Raw genomic sequence first — 24,016 nt, forward strand, 5'->3', positions numbered from 1 at the left:
AGGCTGTCCTAGGTTTTGTTTTGGAGGATGGAACCTGAGGAAACGCGAGCGAGAGCGGGAGCGGGCCAAGTTAGAGCAGCGCGCAACGACAAACAAGGGGGATGGCCAACCAAAGCCACGCTTCGGAGCCCGACACGGGAATGGTTGTGTGATAGGGAAAAATACAAAGTTATCTCTCCTCTATTTCCCGGTTCCGAGCGTGTGGCTGTTGGCCCGATGGTTCGAAGCTGCTGGTCACCCTGCAAGCCTCGCTGCTAGCTGATGAAGAACTTGGAGGGTTTGGGTGAGCTGCCCGAGAAGTTCCAGGCTCCTGTTGGTGGAAGAGTCTGGTGTGTTTGGCTTGTGTGCCGCAATCTCTCAGACTACCAGTGCCAGTGCTCGTCTTAGACAATCAGCCTTGAGCTTTGCTGGGAGTAGTTGCTGAATGGCATGTCCCTGCAGCTGCAGGAATCAGGACTGCGGGGTTCAAGCTCAGAGAGTGGCGTGAAAGGACGAGAAAGGCAAGGCTGTTGTGACACGGTCCTGGTGGTACACAGTGGCTCACCAAGTCAATGAAAATCCCAGTACAATGAGCGGCACTTAATGAGAGAGAACTTGGACGAAGCCTTTCAGGTCCATTGCCTCGTCTGGAACATTTCTCGACTTGGAACTTTCCATCCTTCTGTCATGTATTCACGGGCCGGGTTGGGCATGGAAAGTGGGGCAACCCGAAGAGCCCCGCTATCAAGCAACACCCCAAACCCTGGCCCTTTTCCAAGCAGATGCATCTCGACGGCAGAGGATTACTTCAACCCTCCCAGAGCGAGGAAACTTTTGCGCAATGCATCCAGAATATTCTGGCTGGGCTGTGTCACACAAGCAACTGGTAAATAATTTTGCATTCCCACCGGGCTTCAGGTTTTGTGACAAGTTTTTGGAAGTCCTTCTGGACAGACAAACCAGTTTCTGAACTGCCTTGAGATCAACCTAAGAACCCAGCTAGGACTGGCCGTAGGACTTTGGATCTGCGACCACTCGAGCCGGACCGTCTGAGGACATCATGCCCTTTCAAGCCGTCTCCGAGATGATATGAGACGACTGAAACCAACACACCGCCAAATGTCCATGCCTTGGAGTTTCAGACTTTTCTGGTGTACAAAATCAGGAAATGACATTGCGCCGATATAAGCCTACATGCAAGCCTATGAAGAGTGACCTATGCAAAACAGCCTGTCCAATCCTCCCAGAACCCGACTCTGACCCTGGGAAATAAACTTTTGATTCTCAACCTCATTCATGGCTAAGTCGTTAGTTCGTGTACTGCTTCTGCAGAATCTTGGCAATCGTGTTGAGCCTGTTTGAGAACTTTGGTCAGCAAGTCTTGATCTTATCCACATCAACACAAGAAAGGGGATTCCGTACTGAATGTTGCTCGTGCCCTCGTAGATGGCGCCAATCTTGCTATCACGGAAGAACTTCTCGGCCAGGCCCTCGCGAACAAAGCCCATGCCACCCATCCACTCAACCGCCAGGCTGCTGACGCGCCCAGCGACCTGCGAGGCGTAGAGCTTGGCCATGGCAGCGTCCATGACGAAATCCTCGCCCGCCTCCTTCTTGCGAGCGGCGTTGTACACGAGCGCCCGCGCGGCCGCGATCTCGGTGTACGACTGCGCGATCTGGTGCTGCATGCCCTGGAACTCGCCCACCAGCTTGCCGAACTGCTTGCGATCGTTCCACACGTACTTGACCGCATTCTCCCACGCGCCAAGGGCCAGACCCGTCATCTGCGCACCGATACCGATGCGGCCCTCGTTGAGCAGCGAGATAGCGTACTTGTAACCGTGGCCGCGCTCGCCAAGGAGGTTCTCCTTGGGAACCTCGACGTCGTCAAAATTGAGGACGCACGTGCTGCTCGCCTTGATGCCGAGCTTCTTCTCCTTCTTGGCGATGCTGAAGCCCTTCATGCCCTTGTCCACAATGAAGGCCGTGATGCCCTTGTAGCCCTTGCTGGGGTCGAGGTTGGCAAACACAATGAAGAACTCAGCCTCCATGCTGTTGGTGATCCACATCTTGCTACCATTAATCTTGAAACCGCTCTCGGTCTCGGTCGCCTTGGTCGCAAGGGCAAAGGCATCGGACCCGCTGACTGGCTCCGACAGGCAGAACGAGCCCACCGTGTTCGTCGCCAGCTTCGGGAGGTACTTCTTCTTGAGCGCCTCGCTGCCCCACTTGAGCACGGCTGTGTTGACCAGCGTGTTGTGCACATCCACCATGACGGACACCGAGGGATCGACCCGGGCAAGCTCCTCAATGCCCACAATAGCGGCAGTGAAGTTCATGCCCGCACCGCCGTACTCCTCGGGGATCTCCACGCCCATGAGGCCTTGCTCGAACAGCTGCTCCACGATGGCCGGGTCCATCTGCTCCGCCTCGTCCATGTCGCGGACCTTTGGCGCGATCACCTCGTTGGCGAACTTCTGGACCGTTTCGGCCATGGCCGACTCGACCTCGGAGAGGTGCGTGATGGGGGTAGGGGTAAGGTCGGCAAGGCTGATGTCGCGGCGGGCAGCCGTCGTCGAGAGGGAACGGGCGCTGTCGGCGAGGAGTCAGCTACCCGTTAGCACAAAGTGATCCTCGACGGCCAATGGTCCAAGATGGCCCGGCTCAACTCAGCTCAATCAATTCGACTCACCACTGGGCCGCGAACGCCGGGCCCCGTATCCTCGGCGCACACACGGTCTGGCTCCTCCGCACCGCGGGGCGCAACGCTCTCACGAAAGACCTCATCTTGGACAGGCTGGTGGTGGCAATTGGAACAGCAACGAAATAACGGGCGACAGCAGAGGGCGGAGACGAGGGAGATCGCGAGGGAACAACAATAGGAGGTTTGAACAGTTGATGTATATATTGTTGGACTCCAAAACTCCACGCCGGAAACCGGAAGCGTGAAAGTTCCTGACCTGAGCCCCGAGGACAAAGACCGGATTTACACAACGGCCGAAAGGGAATTTACAAGGCCTTCCCGGCCGCACTTCGCTGCGTCTGAAGCGCGATGGAAGCCGAGGTTAGCTCCCCTGAACAGCGGCAACGGCTTCCCCACAAGTCAGTGCCAGTCACCTCAAGCAAGGGCGAAACTCTGCCATGTGACCGAGAACCGTGCCGCAGGGGTGGAAGGTAAGAATCGAGGGGTCTGGGGAACACCCCTCCCTCCCCACCAGAGCCGACAATTGCCGGAGCGTCACGTGCAAAGTCCCGTGATATCAAAAAGTTCGGGTCTTGCCGAAACCAATCGATAGGGCCCCACTTTTGAGAGGTGCTGCTGGATTGGATGTGAAAGTTGAAGATCCCGCGACAAGGACGACGGCGACGACAATCGGAACGTCCTGGACGTCAGCCAGCCAGCAACCACCGATAGCCCTCCCCGACGCAGGCCGGCACCATGGCGACGTTCCTTCGCAACCTGGTGCTGCGGCCCGCCGTCCGCCAGCCGCTGGCTCGGCCATCAATACCACACCCTTCGACGTCAACCTCGATGTTCTCAGCGGCCCTTGCAAGCAGGCCATTCTCAACCACCCCATCCCACAATGCGACACTCAACCAGGTCCTCCGTGTACGCCATCCCCGGCTCCCAACTCAGCAACCGTCTCCCCAAAACCCCCAAGACTAACGTCACCCCAACCCCAACACAACAGGGCTGCCGCAAACCGCAAAAAGCGCGCCACGCCGTCTCCCCGGCGCTCTCGGAAGCGCACGCGCCCATGATGAAGGGTGTGTGCGTCAAGGTGGGCATCACTAAGCCCAAGAAGCCCAACTCGGGCGAGCGCAAGACGGCCCGTGTGCGCCTGTCCAACGGCAAGATGATCACGGCCTACATCCCCGGCGAGGGCCACAACATCCAGCAGCACAGCGTCGTGCTCGTGCGCGGCGGGCGCTCCCAGGATTGTCCCGGCGTGAGGTATCATTTGGTGAGAGGCGCGTTGGATTTGGTATGTCAATTCCATTCCGTTACTGGGATCTGGTTTTTGCCAGGTTCTGATGGGCAACGAGGAGAAGATATTGGAGAAGACAAGGCTGATGGGACATTATTTCTAGGGTGGTGTGACAAACCGGTCAACAAGTCGCAGCAAGTATGGAACCAAGAAACCGAAGAAGGCTACGGTTGGTTGAGACGGAATCAGAGACGGCCAGGGATGATAGACAAACGAGGTTATGCGAGGAATCAGGGACATGATAGAGCATCAACACCATGAACTGGCTCGGTGGCCAGAGTGGTGATAGGTTGCCAGGCCGGCAAACTTGTACCATAGAACCTTGTATAAAATCCAAACCTGGATCTGGACCACACGCAACATCTATTCTCGGAGATTGATTACGGGGCACGTAGTCCCACTCGCTTCTCTAGAGGAACTGACAAAAGCAGCCGAAGAGTGCTGACCGATACATGAGAAAAGTCAACCGCGCAACGACCTGCGTCATTCTTGTTCGAAGTTGATACATGCCCCCCATGGGTTCCAGTTGCCATGACGCCGTCATCCCGACCATTGTTGTTTAGACCTTAGGTTGTGGGTGTTTAAATCCTGTTTCCGCTTCCCATATCTCCGTTTTCCGCTTGAACAAAAAAGAAGGTACTCACTGCCACCATCACCGAGTCAAAAAAATCATGTGCAAAGAAGTTTTAAGACAAACACCAGCCGACCGGCAAACCTCCTCCATAGGCGTTCTAGTTCCACTAATCCTTCTTGGCCTCCTCCTCCCAACCCTCAGGCTTCTGCATGCCGTTGATCTCGAAGAACTTGGAGGTGCCTGGAGCAATCATTCCAGTCAGTAATCTGCTTGATGCAAATAATCAACCTTTGAACGGAGAGAAAACATACAAGAGTATCCCTTCCAATCAAAGTTTTCATCCGGGTTACAGTGGCACTTCAGCTGAGTGCGCAGCTTCTCGCCGGTCGGGCAGTGCGTGAAGGGGATATGGTAGTAGGCGATGTCGTTGAAGAAGTGGATCTCCTCCTTCTTGAGCATCAGGGCCGCCGCAATGGAGTGCACGGGAGCATCGCCCCAGCGTTCGTAGAAAAAGCCACCGTCCTTATCAAGGCTCTCGAAGTAGTCAATGTAGGCCTTCGAGCGCAGCCACTCTAGGCTGCCGATCTCGAAGTTGGACCACTAGTCGCGGACGTTAGACACACAGGCAACTAAAAAGCCAGAGGTGGGGAACATACGAAATGGCACCTATTGTAGGTCTCGCCGCCATCATTGCTCAGGAAACCTAACGAATTATCCTCGACAATGTGCTCCGGGTGATTCTTCATAAACTTTTTGACGCTATCCCAAAGTGTGGGGATGGTCTCCTCGTACTCGTAGAGGCTGAGGACGAAGCTGTACTTCTTCTTGTTCTCATGCATGAATCGGAATGGGTCGTAGTGGATGTCGCAGTAGAGCTCGATGCTGGGTTCGACGCGCCAGTAATACTCGTAATTCATCATGAGTGGCTGGCGGAAAAAGAATCCCGACTCAAAGCGGCACATGTGGCGGTAGCTGATGCTGTCGCCGTAGATGATCTTGCGCTCCTTCATGTCCTGGCGAACCTTGGCGGCCTTGTCCTGATCGATCCATTCCGGGAAGGACCAATGCTCCTCGGGGATCAGACCGTAGTATGTCTTGCCCGACACCAGCGACGAGGTCACCTTCTTGAACAAGTCATCAAAAGGCTTGTCGTTGAGGAAGACCCAGTCGTAGTTGTAGCGACGGTTGAAGCGGTCCTCGACATGACGGATTGACTTGGCGATCTCCCAGACGTCCGAGTTGCGAGCGAGGGTGACGAAGGTGGCGTTGACCCGCGGGCCAGGAGCGATGCTATTCAGATCATTCCAGCCGGGGTCGTTGGGCGTCATGGCCATCGGGTATTTTGACTTGTCATAGTTGGTTTGGATCTTGTCGGCATTGGGAGAGACCGCGGTCGTGTCATCTTGCGACGTTGGCTGCTTCGTTACCGAGTTGTCGGTGCCGCCAGTTGTGTCCTGAGATCCATGGATGGGTATGTGCGACTTAAGCGGAGGAACGACATCTGTGGTGTTGGACACAAAGTAGAAGACGACGAGGATCTGACGCAGAGCATTCGTGTTAGCGGCGGAGGCTTCCGCGAGTTTGGCACAGGATGGACGGGGTCGCCGAGAGAGATGACTTACAAAAAACGATATGATGATGTAGCGCACGTAGCGCGCACCGCCGGCGGCCATGATGAAGGGTTGGGATCAATCTAGGACAAGGCGGAGTGAAGGAGGTTGCAGTTGGTAAAAAGGGGATGATTTCGGGCTTCGGGTTGTCTGTCCAAACAGCTGCTTGACGTCAAAGGGGAGTGGCGACAAAAGCACAAGGCAGGGAACGGTGGGTGAGGACTTGGATGTCCACAAACAAACCCGCGATCCTCACTCAGGCATGTCGCAAAGCGGGCAAGAGGAACCCCCCAGGGAAAATCGTCGAGCCGAAGAGGCAAGCGCAAAGAGGATCGAGGATGGCAGTGTTGTGGTGTTGCAAAAGCCACATCTGGTCTCAGGGTCCGGTCTTGTCGGAAATGGTGGACGACAGCCCAGGCGCAATTGATTGCCTTCCCAGCGGGCTGCGGGCCCAGTGTCCCACTGTCCCACTGTCCCTCCTGCCCAACCCAAAAGGGCAGGATCTGCTTCGGCCAGCGACGTCCAAAATAAGTATTCTCCTAACAGATTTGAATATTTTTACAACGAGGATCTGATAGTGGGATACTTGAGCAAGGGACTGCTGCGCCTCGTATCAGAAACGTCCAGCAAAGAGAAAGCAACCATGAACGGAATGCTCAAACCTGGGACAGAACCTGGAACGCTTTGTTCCTTTGAATCAGCCCAACGCAACTCCGATGGAAAGGTCAGAACCCCACAATTCCAGTCGTCTCGAGTTGACCAAGGGCAGGGCTATTCTCGACCGACGGCGGTTAGAGTGTTTCCAAACTCTTTGTGAACGTATGACTTGTGTTCCAGGTTGAGTTCCACGGTCTTACAAATACACATAAGCAAGTTAGGTTCCTTGTCCTACGAAGTAGATAGAGGCGCCGGAAACAACCTGCCCACGTGCCAGGAGATCACCACTAGGTAAATGAAGATCTGGAAGATCTTGAGGTCCGGGTCCTCGCTGCATCCCCTGCCTGTCCCAAACAACCGGGCCGGGACAAGCCAAATATCCCCCGGGACGAGTGCATCGTCGATCGATCCAAAGTTTAATCGGCTTCTGGAAATAGAAGCTCTACATGCCTAGTCTGGGTACCCGGAAAATACTCCGTACTCCATCCTCATCTGCTTTTAGGCTTGCTACGATCCTCATGATGCCTGAGCTATTCTGGAACCCCTCCTCCTACAGTATGACCAACGTGCATCGTATCAGCCCCCCTGACATGTCAGCCTCGGAGGGTTCAGGCTCCGGCCGACAAAAGCTTTCGGCACAGTTCTCTGAACCAGCGCTGCAGACAACGTGCAAGATTAATGAAATGAACAGACAAGTCCCTACATGCATCCCTCATTGTGTGCTGGAAGTAAGTCCACGTGTAGGATACAAGTTGAAGAGTAATGTCTTCGCAGCCGGGTTCGATGCATGGCTGTCCAAAGGGGGCCTTGGGGTGCTGTGTCCCGACCTGACACAGTGTGGCTGGGCATCCACCATGCGCCTCAAATGAACGCAGCTGAGGCTGGTGAGCCGTTCATCCCGCCACAGCCTGGGCCACGCCGATTGGCTCATCGGATTACCCCCCTCCACCGTTTGGCATCCCACCAACCCTCATCATCGGGTCGTCACCGGCAAGATCATCGCCTCCGCGACAGCTTTGGGTCTCCGCGTCAGCTACCTTCGTCCCAACCTTACCTAGGCCTGTGTTAGCATCCCCGCACGACTTCGAACCCTCCAAAGCCAGAATCAATTCCTCGCGTTCCCTGATCGCGGCAGCCGGGCTCATCGGCGGATTGACGGCTTCTGGTTCTAAATCCCACGTTGCCGCTGTTCAAACCACCATGTCCCTGGATCGATCCTACTACCTGGATATCTTTACCTCCTGCATAGTACGTGTTCCATCCCATTGTCCCGCTGTGTTCCAAATTCGCACCGAAGCCATCTGGGCTGGCAGACCAATCCTCTGAGCTGCCCGCGACTGTGCATGGATCTCGGCGCCGAGCATTGTGCTCGCCGGCTCTCCCCTCATATCTTACACCTCCCTCGATTCACCACACTCACGGGATTTTGAACCGACAACTAACTTGCCTACCAGTAAACCATCCCTTCGATTATCAATCGTTCCTGCAAGCTTCCATCATGTCCTTCTTCAGCTCTGGCGCGAGCCGCCATAACCCGTCGGCCCCGGGCTTTTCTCATCACGATCCCTTTGCCAGCCTTTCAAATCGAAATGAGGACGACGCCGACGCCCTCGATTTCGAGGACACTTACGATGGCCTGGGCGATCAGCTCGAGGAGACTGGTGATGCCTTCAACGATGATACTTTCGGCGACTCGGCCGGCCCCGGCAACATAGGCAAAGACTTCGACTTCTTTGCTTCGACCGCCAAAGTCGCCAATGTCATCGAAGCGGAGCACTCCCGCTACGGCCGCTCGCAGCAGCAACCTGCCAAGACTCAAGAGTCGCCTGCTCCGTCGACTTCACGTATCGTTCCTCAAGTGTCGGCTCCCCAGTCGACATCTTCGTACGGCTATGCCTCCCAATCCTCGCACAAGCCCCTCCGTACCGGATACGAGAAGTACAAGGAGGAACCGGTTGCGGATCTCCAAATCGACGCCTCTCTGTGGGGAGTCGCTCCCAAGAAATCACCTCAGCCAGCGCAGTCCACCACGACAACGTCCACTCAGCCGGCAAAGAAGGTGTTGAGCCTGGAGGAAGTCGAAGCTCAGCTGCGGGCCCAAGCCCAGGCGAAGAAACAGCAGCAACAACAGCACTCTGCCGCCCCATCACCGGCTCCTGCTCCCGCGCAGGCTGTGCCGCCGACTCAATATGACCAGGCCTATCACTACCAGCAGCATGTGCCACCTCAAGTCGGGGGTCCTCTTCCGCAACCCGGAGCTGGAGTCACTATTCTGCAGAGGCCCCTCAACCAACAGGGACCTCCGTCGCAGCCCACAATCCCGTCAGCACCTTACCCAGTGCAGCAGCCGCCTACGCACGTGCAACACACCCAGATCTTGCAGAATCCGAACCGCCTTTCCGGGGACCAGGCCAGGTTCGACGCACGCCAGCACCCCGGTGCCGGAGTGCTCAACGATCTCCCTACACAGCCCGGTCACAGGCCGCAGGGCTCCTTTTCTCGACAGCCCCCGATTATCACTCACCCGTCGCAGCTTGCACAGCTTAGCGATGCTGAGAAGGCCGCCTATCTCGAGCAGGAAGCGAAGCGGGCTAAGCGCAACCACAAGATCTTCCTGATGTCCCGTGATAACGGCCTCATGACGCCCCAGGACAAGAGCTGGGTCACCAAAGTTCAGCTGCAGGCGTTGGTTGCTGCCACGGGTAATCCTAATGAGCATGGCACCGATGAGGCACTTGCCGAGGATTTCTACTATCAGGTGTACACCCAGATTCAGGGTGGAAACCGCCCAAATAGCAACCAGCCGCTCAACAACTTTGCTCAAACCTACCTTTTCCAGACTGGAGGTCGCCAGGGCGGGATGCGTCGCCACCACCGCGGTCCCGAGAACCATCTGCAACGCATGGAACAGCAGGTCCAACGCGCCGTCGAGGCGGCCAAGAACAGGCCTAAGAACAAGCAACTGATCATTGAAGGAAGTCTCGGCAAGATCTCGTTCAGCAATGCCAAAACGCCGAAGCCGCTGCTTAACATCAAGCGTCCCGAGAATGCTGGAGACTCTCATCGCCCTGCCAGCGCACAGAAGCAGATTCCCAAGAGCGGCGACAGGAAGAGCGAGCTGCGCTGCCTCGAGCGTATCTACACGACTCTGATGCAGATGGAGGACCACGATCGTACCATGCCTCCGCCTCCAGCCAACGATGCCGATTCCGACGCCGTTCAAAAGTTTGTGTCTTGGAACAGCGAAGCCCAGATCCTCAACACCGAGCTGTGGTCTCTCCTTCGCGTGCATGACCAACCCGAGCCGGGTCATGTCCATCCCTTCATCGGCCTCCTTTCGTATGGCAAGGGCATGAAGGCGATGCAGCGCATCGCTCGTCACCTCACTCAAGAACAACGCATGACAATCCTCACGCTCATTGTCGTGAACCTGGACAGCCTGGAGGTAGTGCGCAATGCCCAGGTCACCGACACCGCGCCCTTGAGCAACGCCATGCGTGAGAATGTCGAGCTCTTTTCGCTTACCGTTATGTCGACCCTATTCAACATTCTCAACGAGCTGGACCTCAACCTCGTGTCCGGCATGCTGAGCCTCGTCTGCGACCGCAATGTCGACGTCATTGCCAGGAGCCGGGTTGGCGTTTCCATGCTCACCATGATCCTGAGCCGCGCCGAGATCATCAAGCACGGTGGAGGCGGCACTGAACAGGCCTGGCGCTCATGGTATGTACCTCTCCTGACCCGTATACTCTGACGTGACCGAGTCAAGCTAACGTTGGTTCTTTCTAGGGATGCTGCCTACACCCGGTTCTTCGACCTCATCGAGCCTACTCTCCCTCACATTTTCCCCGGCCCCGTCACGGTCAGCGAGGACGTGTATGTTTGGCAGCTCCTCGCCGCGCTCGGCATTGGCGCCTCCCTGGAGCAACAACAACGCTTGGTGCTCGCCGTCAAGGACCGCGTCATGGACACTGTCGAACTGGCCAAGACGCTGCCCCAGGATGTGGCGGCTCAGCGGAAGCAGAACGTCAACCTGTTCATGCGCTCGATCGGGTTGGACGTCGATCTCCTGTCGTAAAGAGTTCAAGCGAATGAAATGAGGGACGGCCATCGCCAATGGGAAGGATCGTCTCCTGGGTTGCAGGGCTGGTTTCGTGCTCCTGTTGGGTGGGCATGGTATGGGCGAACGTTGCCCACTTCATTTGCAAGGGATGAAGTCGAAATGCTCGATAATTATCAAGGGCAACGCCATGGGGGGAAAAGGAATGGTTATCCAGCAACAAAAAAGCAAAATTACGCGGAAGGGTCACGTCATCTTGGTGGCATTTAAGACACCCAAGAGATACCTAGGTCAAAGCGGAAAGAGGCAGCTCATCAAGTTCTGATATTATCTAGCGTGCTACCACTGCGGGCGACGAGCCCAATGATCTGAGACATCGGAAGACGATGACAACAATCAATTACTAATTTCCGATGTCATGACTTGACTTGATGTCCTATAATTATGTTCCTGTCATTCTTTATGTGTGTATTGTCTATCCTCGTCTTCTCAACCAGTGAAAGCGGATGCCTTTCGATTATGTGGCCATATCTCTTTTCATCCTGTACATCCCTAATTTACCCAACCAACCTGCCTTCGGATTTATGAGCACCATGTGTCCTCCCAGTAGTGTAAATGCCCTAGGTTTGACACCGTCCTTGGCTTTGCCCGCGTCCTCCGACTCTCTCTTTAGCCGCTGACAAAGCTCAACTTGAACTGAAAATAATACGTGGCTCTCTCCCCGAGTAGCTTAGATATGAGAGATTGAACGCACCTAGTCAATCTCCATTGCCGTGCTCCTCGACGCCCCCTTTCCACGCGCCGCCCGCTTGGGCGCAGACGACGAAGCCGGCGCGGCCCTCTGCGGTATCGCGGGCGGTTCTTCCACCTTCACCTTGGCCTCTCGTGGCGGCTTTTCTGACGCCTCGGCCAATTTGACCCCACTAATGGCCTGTAAGAGCTCCTGCTCGCCCCAATCCGTCTTGAGATGGACGACCTTGTTGACCAAATCCACGGCGCTGCTCTCCTCCACCACCGCCGCCGTGTCTTTGCCCTTCCCCTTATCCTCACCTCCGCCAGCGTCCTCCTCCTCCCCGTCTTTGTTGTTGTTACTATCGGCGCTGGGGCGGAGGAGCAAACACTCGTTGTAGGCCTCCCAAGCCGCCTCGGCCTCGTCGTGCACCCATTCCATCCGCTTCCACGGCTCCGTCTGCACGCGCCGGAGCCGGTCGACGATGGTCTCGGTCGCGACGCCGTCGTCGTTGTCCATGGCGGATTTAATGGTCATGTGGATCGCGCGGGCGGCGGTGGAGGAGCCCGCAGCGCCGGCGCCCGACTTGTCGCCGGCCGCTCCGCCGGCGGCTGCTGAGGCGCCCCGCGAGAGACGTTCCTGCTCGGTCGCGGCGTCGATGTGGTGCGGGACGGGGCGGAGGTGGACGACGGAGGAAACGGGTGTGAGGTGGAGGTTTTCTGTCACTTAGTTAGTGGGAAGTTTGGGGAAGGGGAAAAAGTGAAGATACGACGTACTGCCTTGGAAAACCCCAATCATGTGCCTCGTATGCTTCTCCTGCGCGCTCCTCACGCCGCCGAATGTTTGTGTCCTCAACACCTTGCCCTGCCGAGTCGCCTCAGCCCAGGTCAGCGGGGCACCATCTTCATCCTCCGCGGCGGCCGCCGCCGCTCTCCTCCTCCCGCCGCCAGCTGCGCCCGTGCCGGGGGTAGCAACGATGTTGAACCCTCCTGCTAATCCCAAGCTCCCGTCTTTGCCTTTGGCCTCCATGGACTTCTGCAGCGCCGCGCCCCAGGCCATACCCTTGGCGCGGTCGTAGGCTTCCGAGGTGTCGATGGGCACGTCGACCTCGTACATGCCGCTGTCGGGCTTGACGCGGAGCTCGGTGATGCGCGGGACCCGGAGCTGGGTCGGGTCTTGGGCGGTTTTGGTGACGAATTGGAAGACGACGAGCTTGCGATGTTCGGGCAGAGGGGGCTTGAGAAAGACGGAGTAGCGAGCGACGATGGGATCGTCGTCGTCAGCTCGCGCCCCACCGGGCAGGTTGGTCGAAGGCATGATGTTGGGATTGCGCTGGGTTGTGGAATAGTGGACGGGTTGAAGGAGGTTTCCAATCGGAGAAGATATGCGAAAGAAGGTTGTTGGAGGAAGTGTTTATGACGGTTGAGGTCGATGGCGTTTTGAGGACGCGAAAGCTTTCAGATGCCCCGCGGTAGCCGTCTCGAAATTTTAGTGGGGCACATATGGAGCTTAGCTTCCGCCCGCCGTGAAACCAGACTTTGGCCATGTGACATCTTAAAAACACAAAAAAAGAGACGAAAAAAATCTTGATCCTTGAGGCTTGCATGCTTTACACATCTCCCGAAGTCGAGTTCTAAAGTTACGGTCGAAGTCCCAAACAGCAAAATGTGAGACAAAAGAGAAAGTGTCTTGATCCGATCCAGGTTCGAACTGGAGACCTTCAGTGTGTTAGACTGACGTGATAACCAACTACACCATCGGACCTTGACGTCTAGTCCCCGCTTGGTTTCGCAGTGATACAGCCATGCAACGCTGGGCCAGGCCATGGTCAGAACGCCAAAGGGTGAGAGCCACCTCAGTCCCAGGTTTGATCGCAATCGTCGTACAGACAGATAAATGTTGACTATGCTCTTCACGTGCTCTAAATTGCAACACCCTACTCACAGCCCCGGAAGCATGAGGCGTTCATCTTCCAGTAACCGAAAGAGTGCCGCCGGTGCCGCCAGCACCTCGACATATTGGAGCAGTGGACCAGCCTCAACCTCCAGGCCACAAGCTCCTGGACGCCTGAAAGATATCTCAGCTTGTTGACGACCGTTCCGGCTTCAGTTCCATGTCGATTGAGGTCACTACCCCTCTCGAAACCTTGGCTCAGTCAAGCGTCCGAATCTTCAGACATCCTTCGTCCATGAGGCTATGTCCGTTTCAGAGCACAGCCGCCTGAGGGAGATATTGCGAACGCGACTGGTCATGCAGTTCAACCTAATCCTGGCCATCGTTTCCTCTACAGGAGGGACGTGAAGATGCCAAGATGGGACATTTGTTATGAGGATGGCTGGTCTAGAATAGACTATAGGGACTTGTCACAGCTGAACTCCATGCATGTCAACGAAGTGGACTGCTCTACTTGAAGGACGTACTCAACACGAGCTCCTAGGTAGATGCGGTTTATGACCATGCCTTGGGATCCCAAGCTGGAGGGAGACGGGGTTATAAGCCCAACAACTTTCTCCTCCACTTTCTCCTCCATGAGAAGTCCTTCACAAGGTGAATCCGTGAAGCAAAAATTACCGTCCTTCCATGTCCACCATTGCGAAGACGAACCTTTGAAGATATAGAGTCTGCAAACCCTTGACAACTCACCATGTCTGACACTATTGCCTCCAGGGTCAAGGAACTTGAGGCAGCCATCGAGCACAGTCTCGATCCCGAGGGCTCCAAGGAACTCGAGGCCACTGTGTCTCGCCAAATCGCCTCGGCAGCCTCCGATTCCCAGACCTTCTGGAAGAACGAAGAAAAATTGATCTGGGACAGCATCGCTTCCGTGACTGCTCGCCAAACGGCCTTCCCCGCTTGGTATGGATATGGATTCACCCACCCCTGAGCGTTGGCTCATAAGCTCATGACCGCTCTTCATACATTAGGGATACTGGAAAGATCATTCAACTGAAGTTCACGGAAGGGGACAGATTCGTGGCGGCTCCCAACATCACCGGCGCCGGCAAAGAGGTCGTCTTTCAGATCGATTCAGTTATTGTGAATCGATGGCCCGGCGTTGCTGAGCAGGTTCGGGACGGCGCTCCCAACCTCAGGCCCCTCTCGGCCGATGTTGGCCAAGTCCTGTTCCATTACCTGCACACCAGCCAGTACAAGCCAGTGAACCCGATTGGCATTCGTCCAGACTGTGATCATACAATATCCATGGCAGGATCCTATCTTCACGTACACCCGGGGAATTTCGATGCTGAACCAACGCCTAAACGTTTGCACTCTGGCCCGAATCTTAAGCTTCCCGACCTTGAGAAGGCTGCGACCGAAGATCTCGAGAAGGGGGTCTGGTACCTCGGCGTCGTAGGAGTATACACTGCCATCAAGTGCACCCTCGGCTACAACGATGTCGTCGAGGGGCTGAAGCGGCTGGAAAGCGATGGTGGCGAGCTGGTCAAGCACAATCGCTCAAGGCTGGTGAGCGACCACCCGCTGACTCCTAACGAGAACCCCGTGTATTCATGGTCAGTGAGCGGGCCCGGAAAGGTTCAGTGGAAGCAGCCGGTGTGGCCGGGTTGGGTGGGAAAGCTGAAGGATTACTACGTTGAACAAATGTCCAAATATCTGGCGGCCATCTCCATCGCGGCCGTGTTCGGCTCTCTAAAGAAGAATTGAAAATAAAAACATGGGGACAACAGGCTTGATTGGACTGTCTATGAGGGGGCGGGTGAGGTGCATAAGCGGAATGAGTAGCTGGGCTCGGCTGTGCCTGCTGTAGTAAAAGTTGGGGGTGGTCTGAACAGCGAACAGACGGGACGGGATAGGTGGGAAATGAAAGGCATGCAACCTCGGGATGCGAATGCAGAATGCAGGTGCCGTGTCGCTTGCAGGACGCGGTCCGAATGACAGGACAATGACAGCATCACGGCTATGTAGTGCAACTCAACAGACTCTTTACGGCATCACGGCATCGCCAGCGTGGTGTTGTTTGCACGGAACTTTGCCTCCCCCGCATGATGTTTCAACCCTCGAGTCATCAGAAGATCTGGGCTCATGATTCTCCATGTTGCAGCGGGGGAGACTCCGCATCGTGGGCCGTGATCGACGAGGACGATCCGCTACAGTTACTGCGCACAAAATGCTTCTTCATACTACTGTGTAGAGAATGGTATCTTAGATGTTCCAGGTTTGATGAGTGTGTCCACCAAATGTCACCTACCCAGACCATCAAAGCGGCTCTGTTGACTCCGGCTTCCCGGGGAGAGATACCGACATACTTCACGCAACCTCAGAGCATGTTTCGAAAAGGTTCCCAACGACTCTGTCGTGCTCCGTCCGTAATCTGTAACTTGACTTGAAATCCCAGGACAAAGACGCGCATGTCCTCAAGTCCCTTAACGACTAGTTCCTCCTACTACGGCGTAGTCCTGCGACCACTTTAGTCATGTTGTATTCACTTGTCGTCTGGCCTGCCCGTGAAGTTGTCATTGGACGTTGCTGGCGGACAGACAGAAAGACGTCACAGCCCATGCCGAATCCAAGGCCTTCAACCGTCCGCCTCCAAAGTGCCTTTGCCCAGGGATTCGGCGCTGATGCCAAGTTGGGAAAAAGCACCTTGCGATCGGGCGAACGTGCGCTGCGTGAGGCTTGGGGTCTCAACGGGTCTGGAGCGCACGAAACCCGCCCTCGGCCAACCCTGTTGCGGCAAGGCCCAGATCAGCGGCCGTCGTGAAGGTTGGTCAATGCAACCTCTTGGCTAGGTGCCGGCAGGCTCGAAACCCGGAAACCCCCTCAAAGACATCGCCAACGCACGTTGATGTCGGCCCGTCTTGTCCATGGGGAAATTCGGGCCAATTTTGCGCGAGTCACATCATTACGGTGGGAAAGCTACCACCATCTCGATGAAGAAGAACGGTGCGCTCCTCCGAGAAAACACACAGCATCAACAGGTTGCCCCGACCTGAGTGTCAACGGCCATGTCATGTTTAGCGTATGCCGAATCTGCCAGGGGCTCGCTTCCCACTTCCCAGCAGGTCTCCAACCCCTGCGCTCACGAGGCCTGTCTGAGCTGGGCTCGCAGGGCGTTTAGCCTAGGAGAGTTACTGACTCCCGCAAGGAGCTAAGCAACGACACAGCTAGCATAGAGACGGGCAGATGGGGTCCCAAGCGAGCGGAACAAGCCGCAGAATTTCTGCGGTGCCCTGGCCGGCCCTGCCAGGCAGTCGATGACAAGGGCCTGGTTCCGTGGTTCTCCTCAAAAATGCGCTCCACCCCCGTTCCCGCGGGTCTGGATAGTCTCATCAGTTCCATTGTAACCAAGCACAACCAAGATCACCCGAGGGCCAGGCCAAGTCTCCCGCGAAGGTGTCTCCACTAGTATACACTACTAGCACCTAACCTAGGTCAACACCAACCTTCACAACATCACCAAACCTTCACACTGTCAACTACGATCCAAGACAAGCCAATGCTTGCCAAACACGCATCTTCCTCATGAGCACCGAGAACCTCGAAGGGCCTGCCATGCCCGGCGGGCCCTCGATCTCGATGGCCGATCTTGACCACGACGACAAAGGGCCGAGGTTGATTGCTTGCGCCGCCGTCACCTGGACCATCGCTTTGGTCTCCCTTGTGTTGCGATTCTACACACGGATAAAGCTCGTCAATCGCTTCGGCTTGAGTGATTGGTTCATCTTGCTGTCGCTGGTTGCGGCGACCGAGTATCTTGCCAGCCTCATAGCACGTCAGTGTTCGTCCATTCGGTGTTGGACTTGGAGACAGTTGGCTGATGAAGAGGACATCAGAGGTCCATTATGGCACCGGAAAACACGTCTGGGATATCAACCCGAACGACTTCACGCCCATGATGGAGGTATGCTGTCCCCCTCCCTTTCCCATCCCGTACCGCTTTGACTCAACAAGCTAACAATACCTATCAGGCCTGGTGGTTCAGCCTGCTCGGCTACGGGCTCACCATCACCTTTGCCAAAATCTCCATCTGCCTGCTCTACCTCAACATCTTCACCTTTGAGTGGGCCCGCCGAGGGGCTTGGATAATTCTTTGCATCAACGTTGCCGTTGGCATCTGGGCGTTTGTCGCGACCATGACGAACTGTATTCCGTTGAAGTCGGTCTGGGACCCCACGGTTCCCTCCCAGTTCTGCCACTCCGAAAAGACGTGGATCGCGACTTCGGCGTAAGCATACACCGTCAGCAATTATGGATACTCCTGAATATGTTACGGCTGACTGGTTTTCACCACATCAGACTCGTTCCTGCGACCGACTTCCTCATGTTCCTCCTCCCGATCCCCTTCGTCATCCCGCTGAGGCTTCCCCTCCGACAGAAACTCATTGTGGTTGCCGTTTTTGCCATCGGTTTCTTGTATGTCCTCCCCCCGCGCTCTCAACATCTTCTCTTTGTTTCTCTAGGTTATTGACAAACTTGCCCACTTTCCAGCGAGTGCCTCATCTCCGGCATCCGCCTCGGAGCCCTCTTCAAAGTCAAAGGAGGAGATCCCGATCCCGACTTCTTCTACAACTCGTCGCCCTTGACCTATCTTACCTTCATCGAAGCGAACACGGCCATCGTCGTGGCATGCTGCATGACCCTGAAACCTCTGATCGCCAAGTGGTTCCCGAATTTCATTGATCCTCAGCGCGGTGGTTGGGACGGAGCCGGAGACGGAGCGGACGGGAACGGGTCGAAGAACAGTCCCGTCGGCATGGACGACGGACCGCCGTTGACGATCGGCTCACAACCTATCCGGCAGCCGTCGAAAGATGGGATCAATGGGGAGGGGAGGATATTGGGCGTGGACGAGGTGTTGGGACATCATGACGTGGAGAAGGGGTTGGCTACTCCTCCATCTCAGCGTGGGAACGCGATTGTGAGGGGGTACAGCGGGTTTGAGTTTGGCTTTGGCGGCGACAAGGCCTTGGAGGATGAGAAGAAGAGGCGTCCTCATTTCGACGTCACTGGCGACGACAAGCACTGGGGTGGAGCATCGACTTCATCGTCGGGCGGGAGTAACAGCGCCAGCACCGTCACCATCACCGTCACCACCAGCAGCGGCACGACGGAACCCCGGGACCGGCATAACCGGAATCGAGGAGCCCTCGAAGCAGATCCCCATCGTCTGGCACCCGCCGGCGACTCGGCATCGGAGCGGACAGACCCGGATCTAGGGCGAGTGGCGACGGCGACATCCATACCATGAGATGCTTCTTTGTTTGGGTGGCTAGGAGTTTGGGATGCTGTACTTTTTTGCATGAGAGGTTTTGTAGAGGCGGGGACGGTGTGTCGGCGTCAAGAATCCGGTAGGTCTCTGAAGAACGGCTGGGTGTTACAGGGGAAAATGTACCTACATCGAGGCGGTACCATGAATATTTCGGGATGTACATATGATACGGCTGGGGATATGGGTGGAACTCTTGGTCTTGGGTATTGGGCTTACGGTTTATTATGGCTTGCCTTCTGTTGTAGATATCACGTTTTATTGAAATTGGTTTCACGGCGTCATCAACTCGCTTCTCAGTACCTATCTATTCACACTAACTACGAGACTCTCAACTTGGGAGACCCTTGGATACCCATCCACGGCAAAAGAGACAATGGTTCCAAGCTTCCTAGATCGAGATCGGCACGATCGACCATGGAACTGATGGACGGGATCTACGGATGGTGCGACGTCAAAATCACAATGACAGATGTGCTTTAAAAAGGCCCTGCTCATATTACCCAGGGTTGCCACGTAGATCACCATGCTATGCGGCTCTGGACGGCCCGTAAGGCTGTCTTCATGCCATGTCACACAGGGGAAATCAACAGCCTGTCATTTTATTAACACTCAAAGCCGGCCGAAAGTGCCGGTACTGGTATGTAAACATGACGAGGCTCTGGTATCGTGGCAAGGACCAAAGCACGTTGAGAGACATCATACTCCAACCACATCACCAGATGCCTCATGATCACAACACAGAAAACATGACTTCTGCTAGAGAAGGCCAATGAAAAAACAACCTTCCAAAAAGCTCACCGCCCAGCCCTACTCCCGCGCCGGTCGAGTAGAGGTGGAACGGTTACGAAAACCCCGGTGGTTTTTGCTGTCGACACGACTGGGGGTCAAACCCAGAACGTTTTCGATTGACGACGTGGGCGTGCCTGGCGAATCTAGGTGCCTCCTCTCAATACCGTTTGACCACACTCGGGTGTGGCCATTGAGGGGAGGCGATTGGGAAGACGCACCGGGGAGAGGGTTTATGTTTCCCCGAAGGAGAATGAAAATGTTAGATGGTTGGTCACATGGTTCAAAACCGTGCTTCCAGGCCAACCACAGGAGTCTTGAACGAGAGGCTAGACTTGTATGTATGTCATCGAACATGGCTTGATATTCTCCTCCAGATGGGTTGGCATGATGATCACTTCGGCCTTCCCTCAATCAAGGTTTTGGATGAGACCGAGCACATGGACTAAAGCTGCTCAACATCGACGGGCTCCCTCCATGTCTGATTGATAGTGACTCGAGAGACACGGTGGAGTAACACCAAACCAGATGATCGTGGAGTCATATCATAAATAGGTACGTAAGTTGCCTCGAAGTAATTCCCTTCGTCAATGCTTCCTGAAGGAACGCATGGTTGTGATTAGGCAGGACATGACGGCGACTCGGGTCTTATAGAGGAGACAACACGACGACACAAATATGCAGCATAACCCAAATCCATTTGTAGTTTTGAAGTCCCGTGATAATATCCAAAAATGCCACACCTTCCCCCATGCCGACATGCGTTGAGAAATCAGCGGAAAAGTTATTCAGACATCCACCCAAATGTAGTCCATCCAACTCGTCACGCCGTCCGGCTCATAAGACAGCAAGAGTCATACACAAAACTTTCCAACACGTAGCCAACAAATCGTCTGGACATCCACAAGCACAACCTCGCATCATCGCCTCCTTACCAGCCCCGACCAGCCATCTTCTCCTCCGGCTTCAGCCCCGCGTTGCTAATACCCTTCATCGCCACGCCGTGCTCGATGCTCGCCTCAATCAGGGCGTTACGGTCCGTGTAGTTGGCCACGGCCTTGACGATCGCCCGCGCGCGCTTGAGCGCATGCTCAGGGGACTCGGCATCCTTGAAGATGCCGCTGCCGACAAACACGCCGTCGCAGCCGAGGTGCATCATGAGCGCTGCGTCGGCCGGGGTGGCGACGCCACCGGCAGCGAAGTTGACTACGGGCAGGCGGCCGAGCTCGGCTGTCTGTTTGAGCAGGGCCGGGTCGCAGCCTAGCTCGCGGGCCAGCTGGGAGATGCCCAGGTCGCCGTCGGAGGCGAGGGCGGCCTTAGCGCGGGCAATCTCGGCGTTAACGGTGCGGATGTGCTTGACGGCCTCGACGATGTCGCCGGTGCCGGCCTCGCCCTTGGTGCGAATCATGGCGGCGCCCTCCTTGATGCGACGCAGGGCCTCGCCCAGGTTGCGGCAGCCGCAGACGAAGGGGATCTTGAAGTCGGTCTTTTGCACGTGGAACTGGTCGTCGGCGGGGGTCAGGACCTCGGACTCGTCGACGTAGTCGACGCCCAGGGCCTCGAGGATCTGGCACTCGACGATGTGGCCAATGCGCGCCTTGGCCATGACGGGAATGGTGACGGCGGCTTGGATCTCGCGGATCATTTCCGGGTTGGACATGCGGGCAACGCCGCCCATCTTGCGGATGTCGGAGGGAATGCGCTCCAGGGCCATGACGGCCACGGCGCCGGCCTCTTCGGCGATGCGGGCCTCCTGCGGGGTGGTCACGTCCATGATGACGCCGCCCTTGAGCATCTGGGCAAGGCCGGCCTTGACGGTGAAGTCATCGCTGGCGGCGCCGTTGATACCGGAGTGGAGGTTGGTGGCCATTGTGGTGTTTTTGTCGGTTTGTGTCTATGTAGCGAGGGATTTGCGGTGGATGAGGTGGTGGTCTCTGACGACGCGGGGCAGTTTCGGGGGAAGCTTCCTGTGCGATGCTGGGGGGATATCAAAGGGCAAATACAGGTGTTCTTGAATCCACCTGGAAAGCGAGAAAAGGAACCACGCCGAAGAATAAATGATATATCAGAACCCGTCGAGTCCTCCTACTGACCGAATTGGGGTATTGTTTTTCATGTGGAACAGGAATTGGAGGCGTGACTCGAGAAAAAGTTGGAAGCCTCGAAGAGTGAGGACCCCGCGGACTGCCCCTCCATTAGCCGGGACAGTGCGGCGCACACGGTCAGTTTGCGGTCGAAGCTGCCCGCAATTGCCCCGCCATCCGGCCGCCGGGGATCCGGCTCGGAGGCGGGGGCAAGTGGATTGCGCAATTGGAGCAAGGACTCCGCGGGCAGGCCCTGACGCAACTTGGAATAATGTTTATCAGGGGAAAAGTACTCAAACAAAGAGCGCGAGAAGCCATTGAGAGAATGGGTAGACCTAGAATCATCAGTCTATCAGATTAGAAGAATCATCCCCCCGTGCAGGGTCCTGGTCAGTGTGCAACGTGCAACATGCCCTTACGTACGCCCTCCCAACGACATCACGCACTTTTGCCAGCTGCCGCTGTTTTCCTCGTCTCGACCCCACGTTGACCCTTGCTGAAGATATCATGGCCTGTCGGACTTGTGGAGCACGTGCAAAACGGTTCTAACTTTATTTCCACGCTGATGCGACCTGCTCTCTGGCGGCGCACAGTGTCAATTCCGAAGGGAGGGGCACCTCATTTTTTTTCTTACGCTACCTAGATGGCGACCCGTGCGAGCGACCGGCCGATGTCGTTGAAAAGGCAAAGAGAGCGGGAGAGGCATTTTAGACGGAGAAGCAGCCAATCTATTTGCCGTAGCTAACCGCCCGGTACATCCCGTGAATGTGTGGATGTACAGTAGGGCGACTGTCTCTGTCATCGCTGAGAGCTCCGTCGATCTTCATAGCCTCTTTGGAATCCTCACAAATCTCCGGACAGCTGACTCCATCGAGGCTCAGGGTATATCCGGGTATCCAAGCTGCTGGGCTTTGTCGGAAGAGTGGGACAGTTTGAAGCTCGCTTCAGTTTCCCCCGAGACAGTGGCGATTCCGGAGAGACATCCGAACTGCAGTCATCTTTGGATCTGGACGGGAGTTACGGAGTAGTCGAGCCAACTCTTGGAGGATTCTCCAACTTCCCTTTTGAGCATCTTCCTTATCAACTGGAGAGGGATCAGATATCCTCCACGCGGCAACATAGAAGAACCAAACATCGGACACTGCGACAACCTCCTATCACACATCCTTGAAGAACGGAATCCGAAGAAACATGACAGTGACTCAAAATATCACCGTCGGCGTGCTTGCCCTCCAGGGCGGCGTCGTCGAGCATATCAACCTGCTGCGCAAGGCGGCACCGGCACTCGGTTCCGAATTCTCATTCACCTTCAACGAGGTCCGCATGCCGGAGCAGCTCGCCAAGTGCGATGCGCTCATCATCCCCGGCGGCGAATCCACCACCATGGCCATCGTCGCGCGGCGTCTTGGATTGATGGACCCGCTCAAGGACTTTGTCAAGTACGTCACCCTCCTCTCTCTCTGTTATCACAGGTCGATGGTGACTCTTTATCTCATTTATCTCATGATGTACTGACAACCTCCTTCCCCCACAACAGAGTCCAAAAGAAACCCGTCTGGGGCACCTGCGCCGGCCTGGTCATGCTCGCCGAGCAAGCCTCGGCCACCAAGCAGGGCGGACAGGAGTTGATCGGCGGCCTTGGGGTGCGCGTACTGCGCAACCGCTATGGCACGCAAATCCAGAGCTTCGTGGCGTCCCTCGACCTTCCCTTCCTCGCCTCCCAGTCTGGTGAGAACGGAACTGGGGAGTCTGCTGCCAGCAAGCCCTTCCGCGCCGTGTTCATCCGTGCGCCCGTGGTGGAGGAGATCATTGTTGATGAGTCTGCAAAGGCGGAGGAGGAGGCCGGTGCTGCTGGCAAGAAGGAGCCGGTGGAGGTGCTTGGGGTGTGCAAGGATGATGTGGTGGCGGTGAGGCAGGGAAATGTGTTTGGGACGAGCTTCCACCCCGAGTTGACGGACGATGTCAGGATACATGTGTGGTGGCTGAAGCAGGTGGTGGATTCGGTGCGGCATGGGAAGTTGGTTGTTCAAGGAGCGTGAGACGGGAGAAACACAGTATTATGTAGTTGAACTGTTTTGGGAAGGATTTTGAATCAGGGAGGAGGAGTCCTGGGTTTGCATTTGCTAGATAATAGAGGGTAGATCACTTGTTTAGGGGGCGGCTATTTGTCCTTCCACATACTATCTGGTGGTTTGGGTATGACTAATAGTCAGTTCAATCCGTCGCAATCTGTCGTACTTGATCTTGTTGCCTAGAGCAAGCTGATACACCTCACGAGACTCATAGATTAGGAAAGAAAAAAAAGAGGAAGGAAGAAAG

The 24,016-nt window shown here is 55.8% G+C and overlaps 11 protein-coding genes and 1 non-coding gene across 12 annotated transcripts; 6 read left to right on the forward strand and 6 right to left on the reverse strand.

The window, feature by feature from the left end:
• Nucleotides 1-1,287: 1,287 nt before the first annotated feature.
• Nucleotides 1,288-2,766, reverse strand: VTJ04DRAFT_5310 (uncharacterized protein; the record flags this gene model as incomplete). The annotated part of the gene is made up of 3 exons (XM_069363413.1): nucleotides 1,288-1,333; nucleotides 1,402-2,571; nucleotides 2,672-2,766. The coding sequence occupies 3 exons, from the start codon at nucleotides 2,764-2,766 to the stop codon at nucleotides 1,288-1,290; spliced, it is 1,311 nt and encodes a 436-aa protein (XP_069220261.1).
• Nucleotides 2,767-3,418: 652 nt separating this feature from the next.
• VTJ04DRAFT_5311 (mitochondrial 37S ribosomal protein uS12m) lies at nucleotides 3,419-4,146 on the forward strand (the record flags this gene model as incomplete). The annotated part of the gene is made up of 3 exons (XM_069363414.1): nucleotides 3,419-3,589; nucleotides 3,672-3,965; nucleotides 4,072-4,146. The coding sequence occupies 3 exons, from the start codon at nucleotides 3,419-3,421 to the stop codon at nucleotides 4,144-4,146; spliced, it is 540 nt and encodes a 179-aa protein (XP_069220262.1).
• A 52-nt stretch (nucleotides 4,147-4,198) lies between these two features.
• On the reverse strand, nucleotides 4,199-4,485 carry VTJ04DRAFT_5312 (uncharacterized protein; the record flags this gene model as incomplete). Its single annotated transcript, XM_069363415.1, has 2 exons — nucleotides 4,199-4,313; nucleotides 4,388-4,485. The coding sequence occupies 2 exons, from the start codon at nucleotides 4,483-4,485 to the stop codon at nucleotides 4,199-4,201; spliced, it is 213 nt and encodes a 70-aa protein (XP_069220263.1).
• A 223-nt stretch (nucleotides 4,486-4,708) lies between these two features.
• VTJ04DRAFT_5313 (uncharacterized protein) lies at nucleotides 4,709-6,215 on the reverse strand (the record flags this gene model as incomplete). The annotated part of the gene is made up of 4 exons (XM_069363416.1): nucleotides 4,709-4,782; nucleotides 4,854-5,142; nucleotides 5,199-6,080; nucleotides 6,165-6,215. The coding sequence occupies 4 exons, from the start codon at nucleotides 6,213-6,215 to the stop codon at nucleotides 4,709-4,711; spliced, it is 1,296 nt and encodes a 431-aa protein (XP_069220264.1).
• A 1,459-nt stretch (nucleotides 6,216-7,674) lies between these two features.
• VTJ04DRAFT_5314 (uncharacterized protein) lies at nucleotides 7,675-8,266 on the forward strand (the record flags this gene model as incomplete). Its single annotated transcript, XM_069363417.1, has 3 exons — nucleotides 7,675-7,693; nucleotides 7,843-8,057; nucleotides 8,264-8,266. 3 exons carry the CDS (start codon nucleotides 7,675-7,677, stop codon nucleotides 8,264-8,266), a joined length of 237 nt encoding a protein of 78 aa, XP_069220265.1.
• A 41-nt stretch (nucleotides 8,267-8,307) lies between these two features.
• VTJ04DRAFT_5315 (uncharacterized protein) lies at nucleotides 8,308-10,887 on the forward strand (the record flags this gene model as incomplete). Its single annotated transcript, XM_069363418.1, has 2 exons — nucleotides 8,308-10,532; nucleotides 10,599-10,887. 2 exons carry the CDS (start codon nucleotides 8,308-8,310, stop codon nucleotides 10,885-10,887), a joined length of 2,514 nt encoding a protein of 837 aa, XP_069220266.1.
• Nucleotides 10,888-11,623: 736 nt separating this feature from the next.
• VTJ04DRAFT_5316 (uncharacterized protein) lies at nucleotides 11,624-12,916 on the reverse strand (the record flags this gene model as incomplete). The annotated part of the gene is made up of 2 exons (XM_069363419.1): nucleotides 11,624-12,318; nucleotides 12,376-12,916. 2 exons carry the CDS (start codon nucleotides 12,914-12,916, stop codon nucleotides 11,624-11,626), a joined length of 1,236 nt encoding a protein of 411 aa, XP_069220267.1.
• A 373-nt stretch (nucleotides 12,917-13,289) lies between these two features.
• On the reverse strand, nucleotides 13,290-13,363 carry VTJ04DRAFT_t65. The gene has a single exon. It is a non-coding gene; the product is annotated as a tRNA-Val (tRNA).
• An 880-nt stretch (nucleotides 13,364-14,243) lies between these two features.
• On the forward strand, nucleotides 14,244-15,262 carry VTJ04DRAFT_5317 (uncharacterized protein; the record flags this gene model as incomplete). The annotated part of the gene is made up of 2 exons (XM_069363420.1): nucleotides 14,244-14,455; nucleotides 14,524-15,262. 2 exons carry the CDS (start codon nucleotides 14,244-14,246, stop codon nucleotides 15,260-15,262), a joined length of 951 nt encoding a protein of 316 aa, XP_069220268.1.
• A 1,818-nt stretch (nucleotides 15,263-17,080) lies between these two features.
• On the forward strand, nucleotides 17,081-18,806 carry VTJ04DRAFT_5318 (uncharacterized protein; the record flags this gene model as incomplete). Its single annotated transcript, XM_069363421.1, has 5 exons — nucleotides 17,081-17,330; nucleotides 17,392-17,459; nucleotides 17,527-17,783; nucleotides 17,855-17,971; nucleotides 18,047-18,806. The coding sequence occupies 5 exons, from the start codon at nucleotides 17,081-17,083 to the stop codon at nucleotides 18,804-18,806; spliced, it is 1,452 nt and encodes a 483-aa protein (XP_069220269.1).
• Nucleotides 18,807-20,544: 1,738 nt separating this feature from the next.
• Nucleotides 20,545-21,483, reverse strand: VTJ04DRAFT_5319 (uncharacterized protein; the record flags this gene model as incomplete). The annotated part of the gene is made up of 1 exon (XM_069363422.1): nucleotides 20,545-21,483. One exon carries the CDS (start codon nucleotides 21,481-21,483, stop codon nucleotides 20,545-20,547), a length of 939 nt encoding a protein of 312 aa, XP_069220270.1.
• A 1,405-nt stretch (nucleotides 21,484-22,888) lies between these two features.
• VTJ04DRAFT_5320 (uncharacterized protein) lies at nucleotides 22,889-23,736 on the forward strand (the record flags this gene model as incomplete). Its single annotated transcript, XM_069363424.1, has 2 exons — nucleotides 22,889-23,136; nucleotides 23,235-23,736. 2 exons carry the CDS (start codon nucleotides 22,889-22,891, stop codon nucleotides 23,734-23,736), a joined length of 750 nt encoding a protein of 249 aa, XP_069220271.1.
• Nucleotides 23,737-24,016: the final 280 nt, after the last annotated feature.

The sequence above is a fragment of the Mycothermus thermophilus genome (assembly GCF_041956435.1).
Source record: "Mycothermus thermophilus strain CBS 625.91 unplaced genomic scaffold VTJ04scaffold_3, whole genome shotgun sequence".
In the NCBI taxonomy this organism is placed as follows: Eukaryota; Fungi; Ascomycota; class Sordariomycetes; order Sordariales; family Chaetomiaceae; genus Mycothermus; species Mycothermus thermophilus.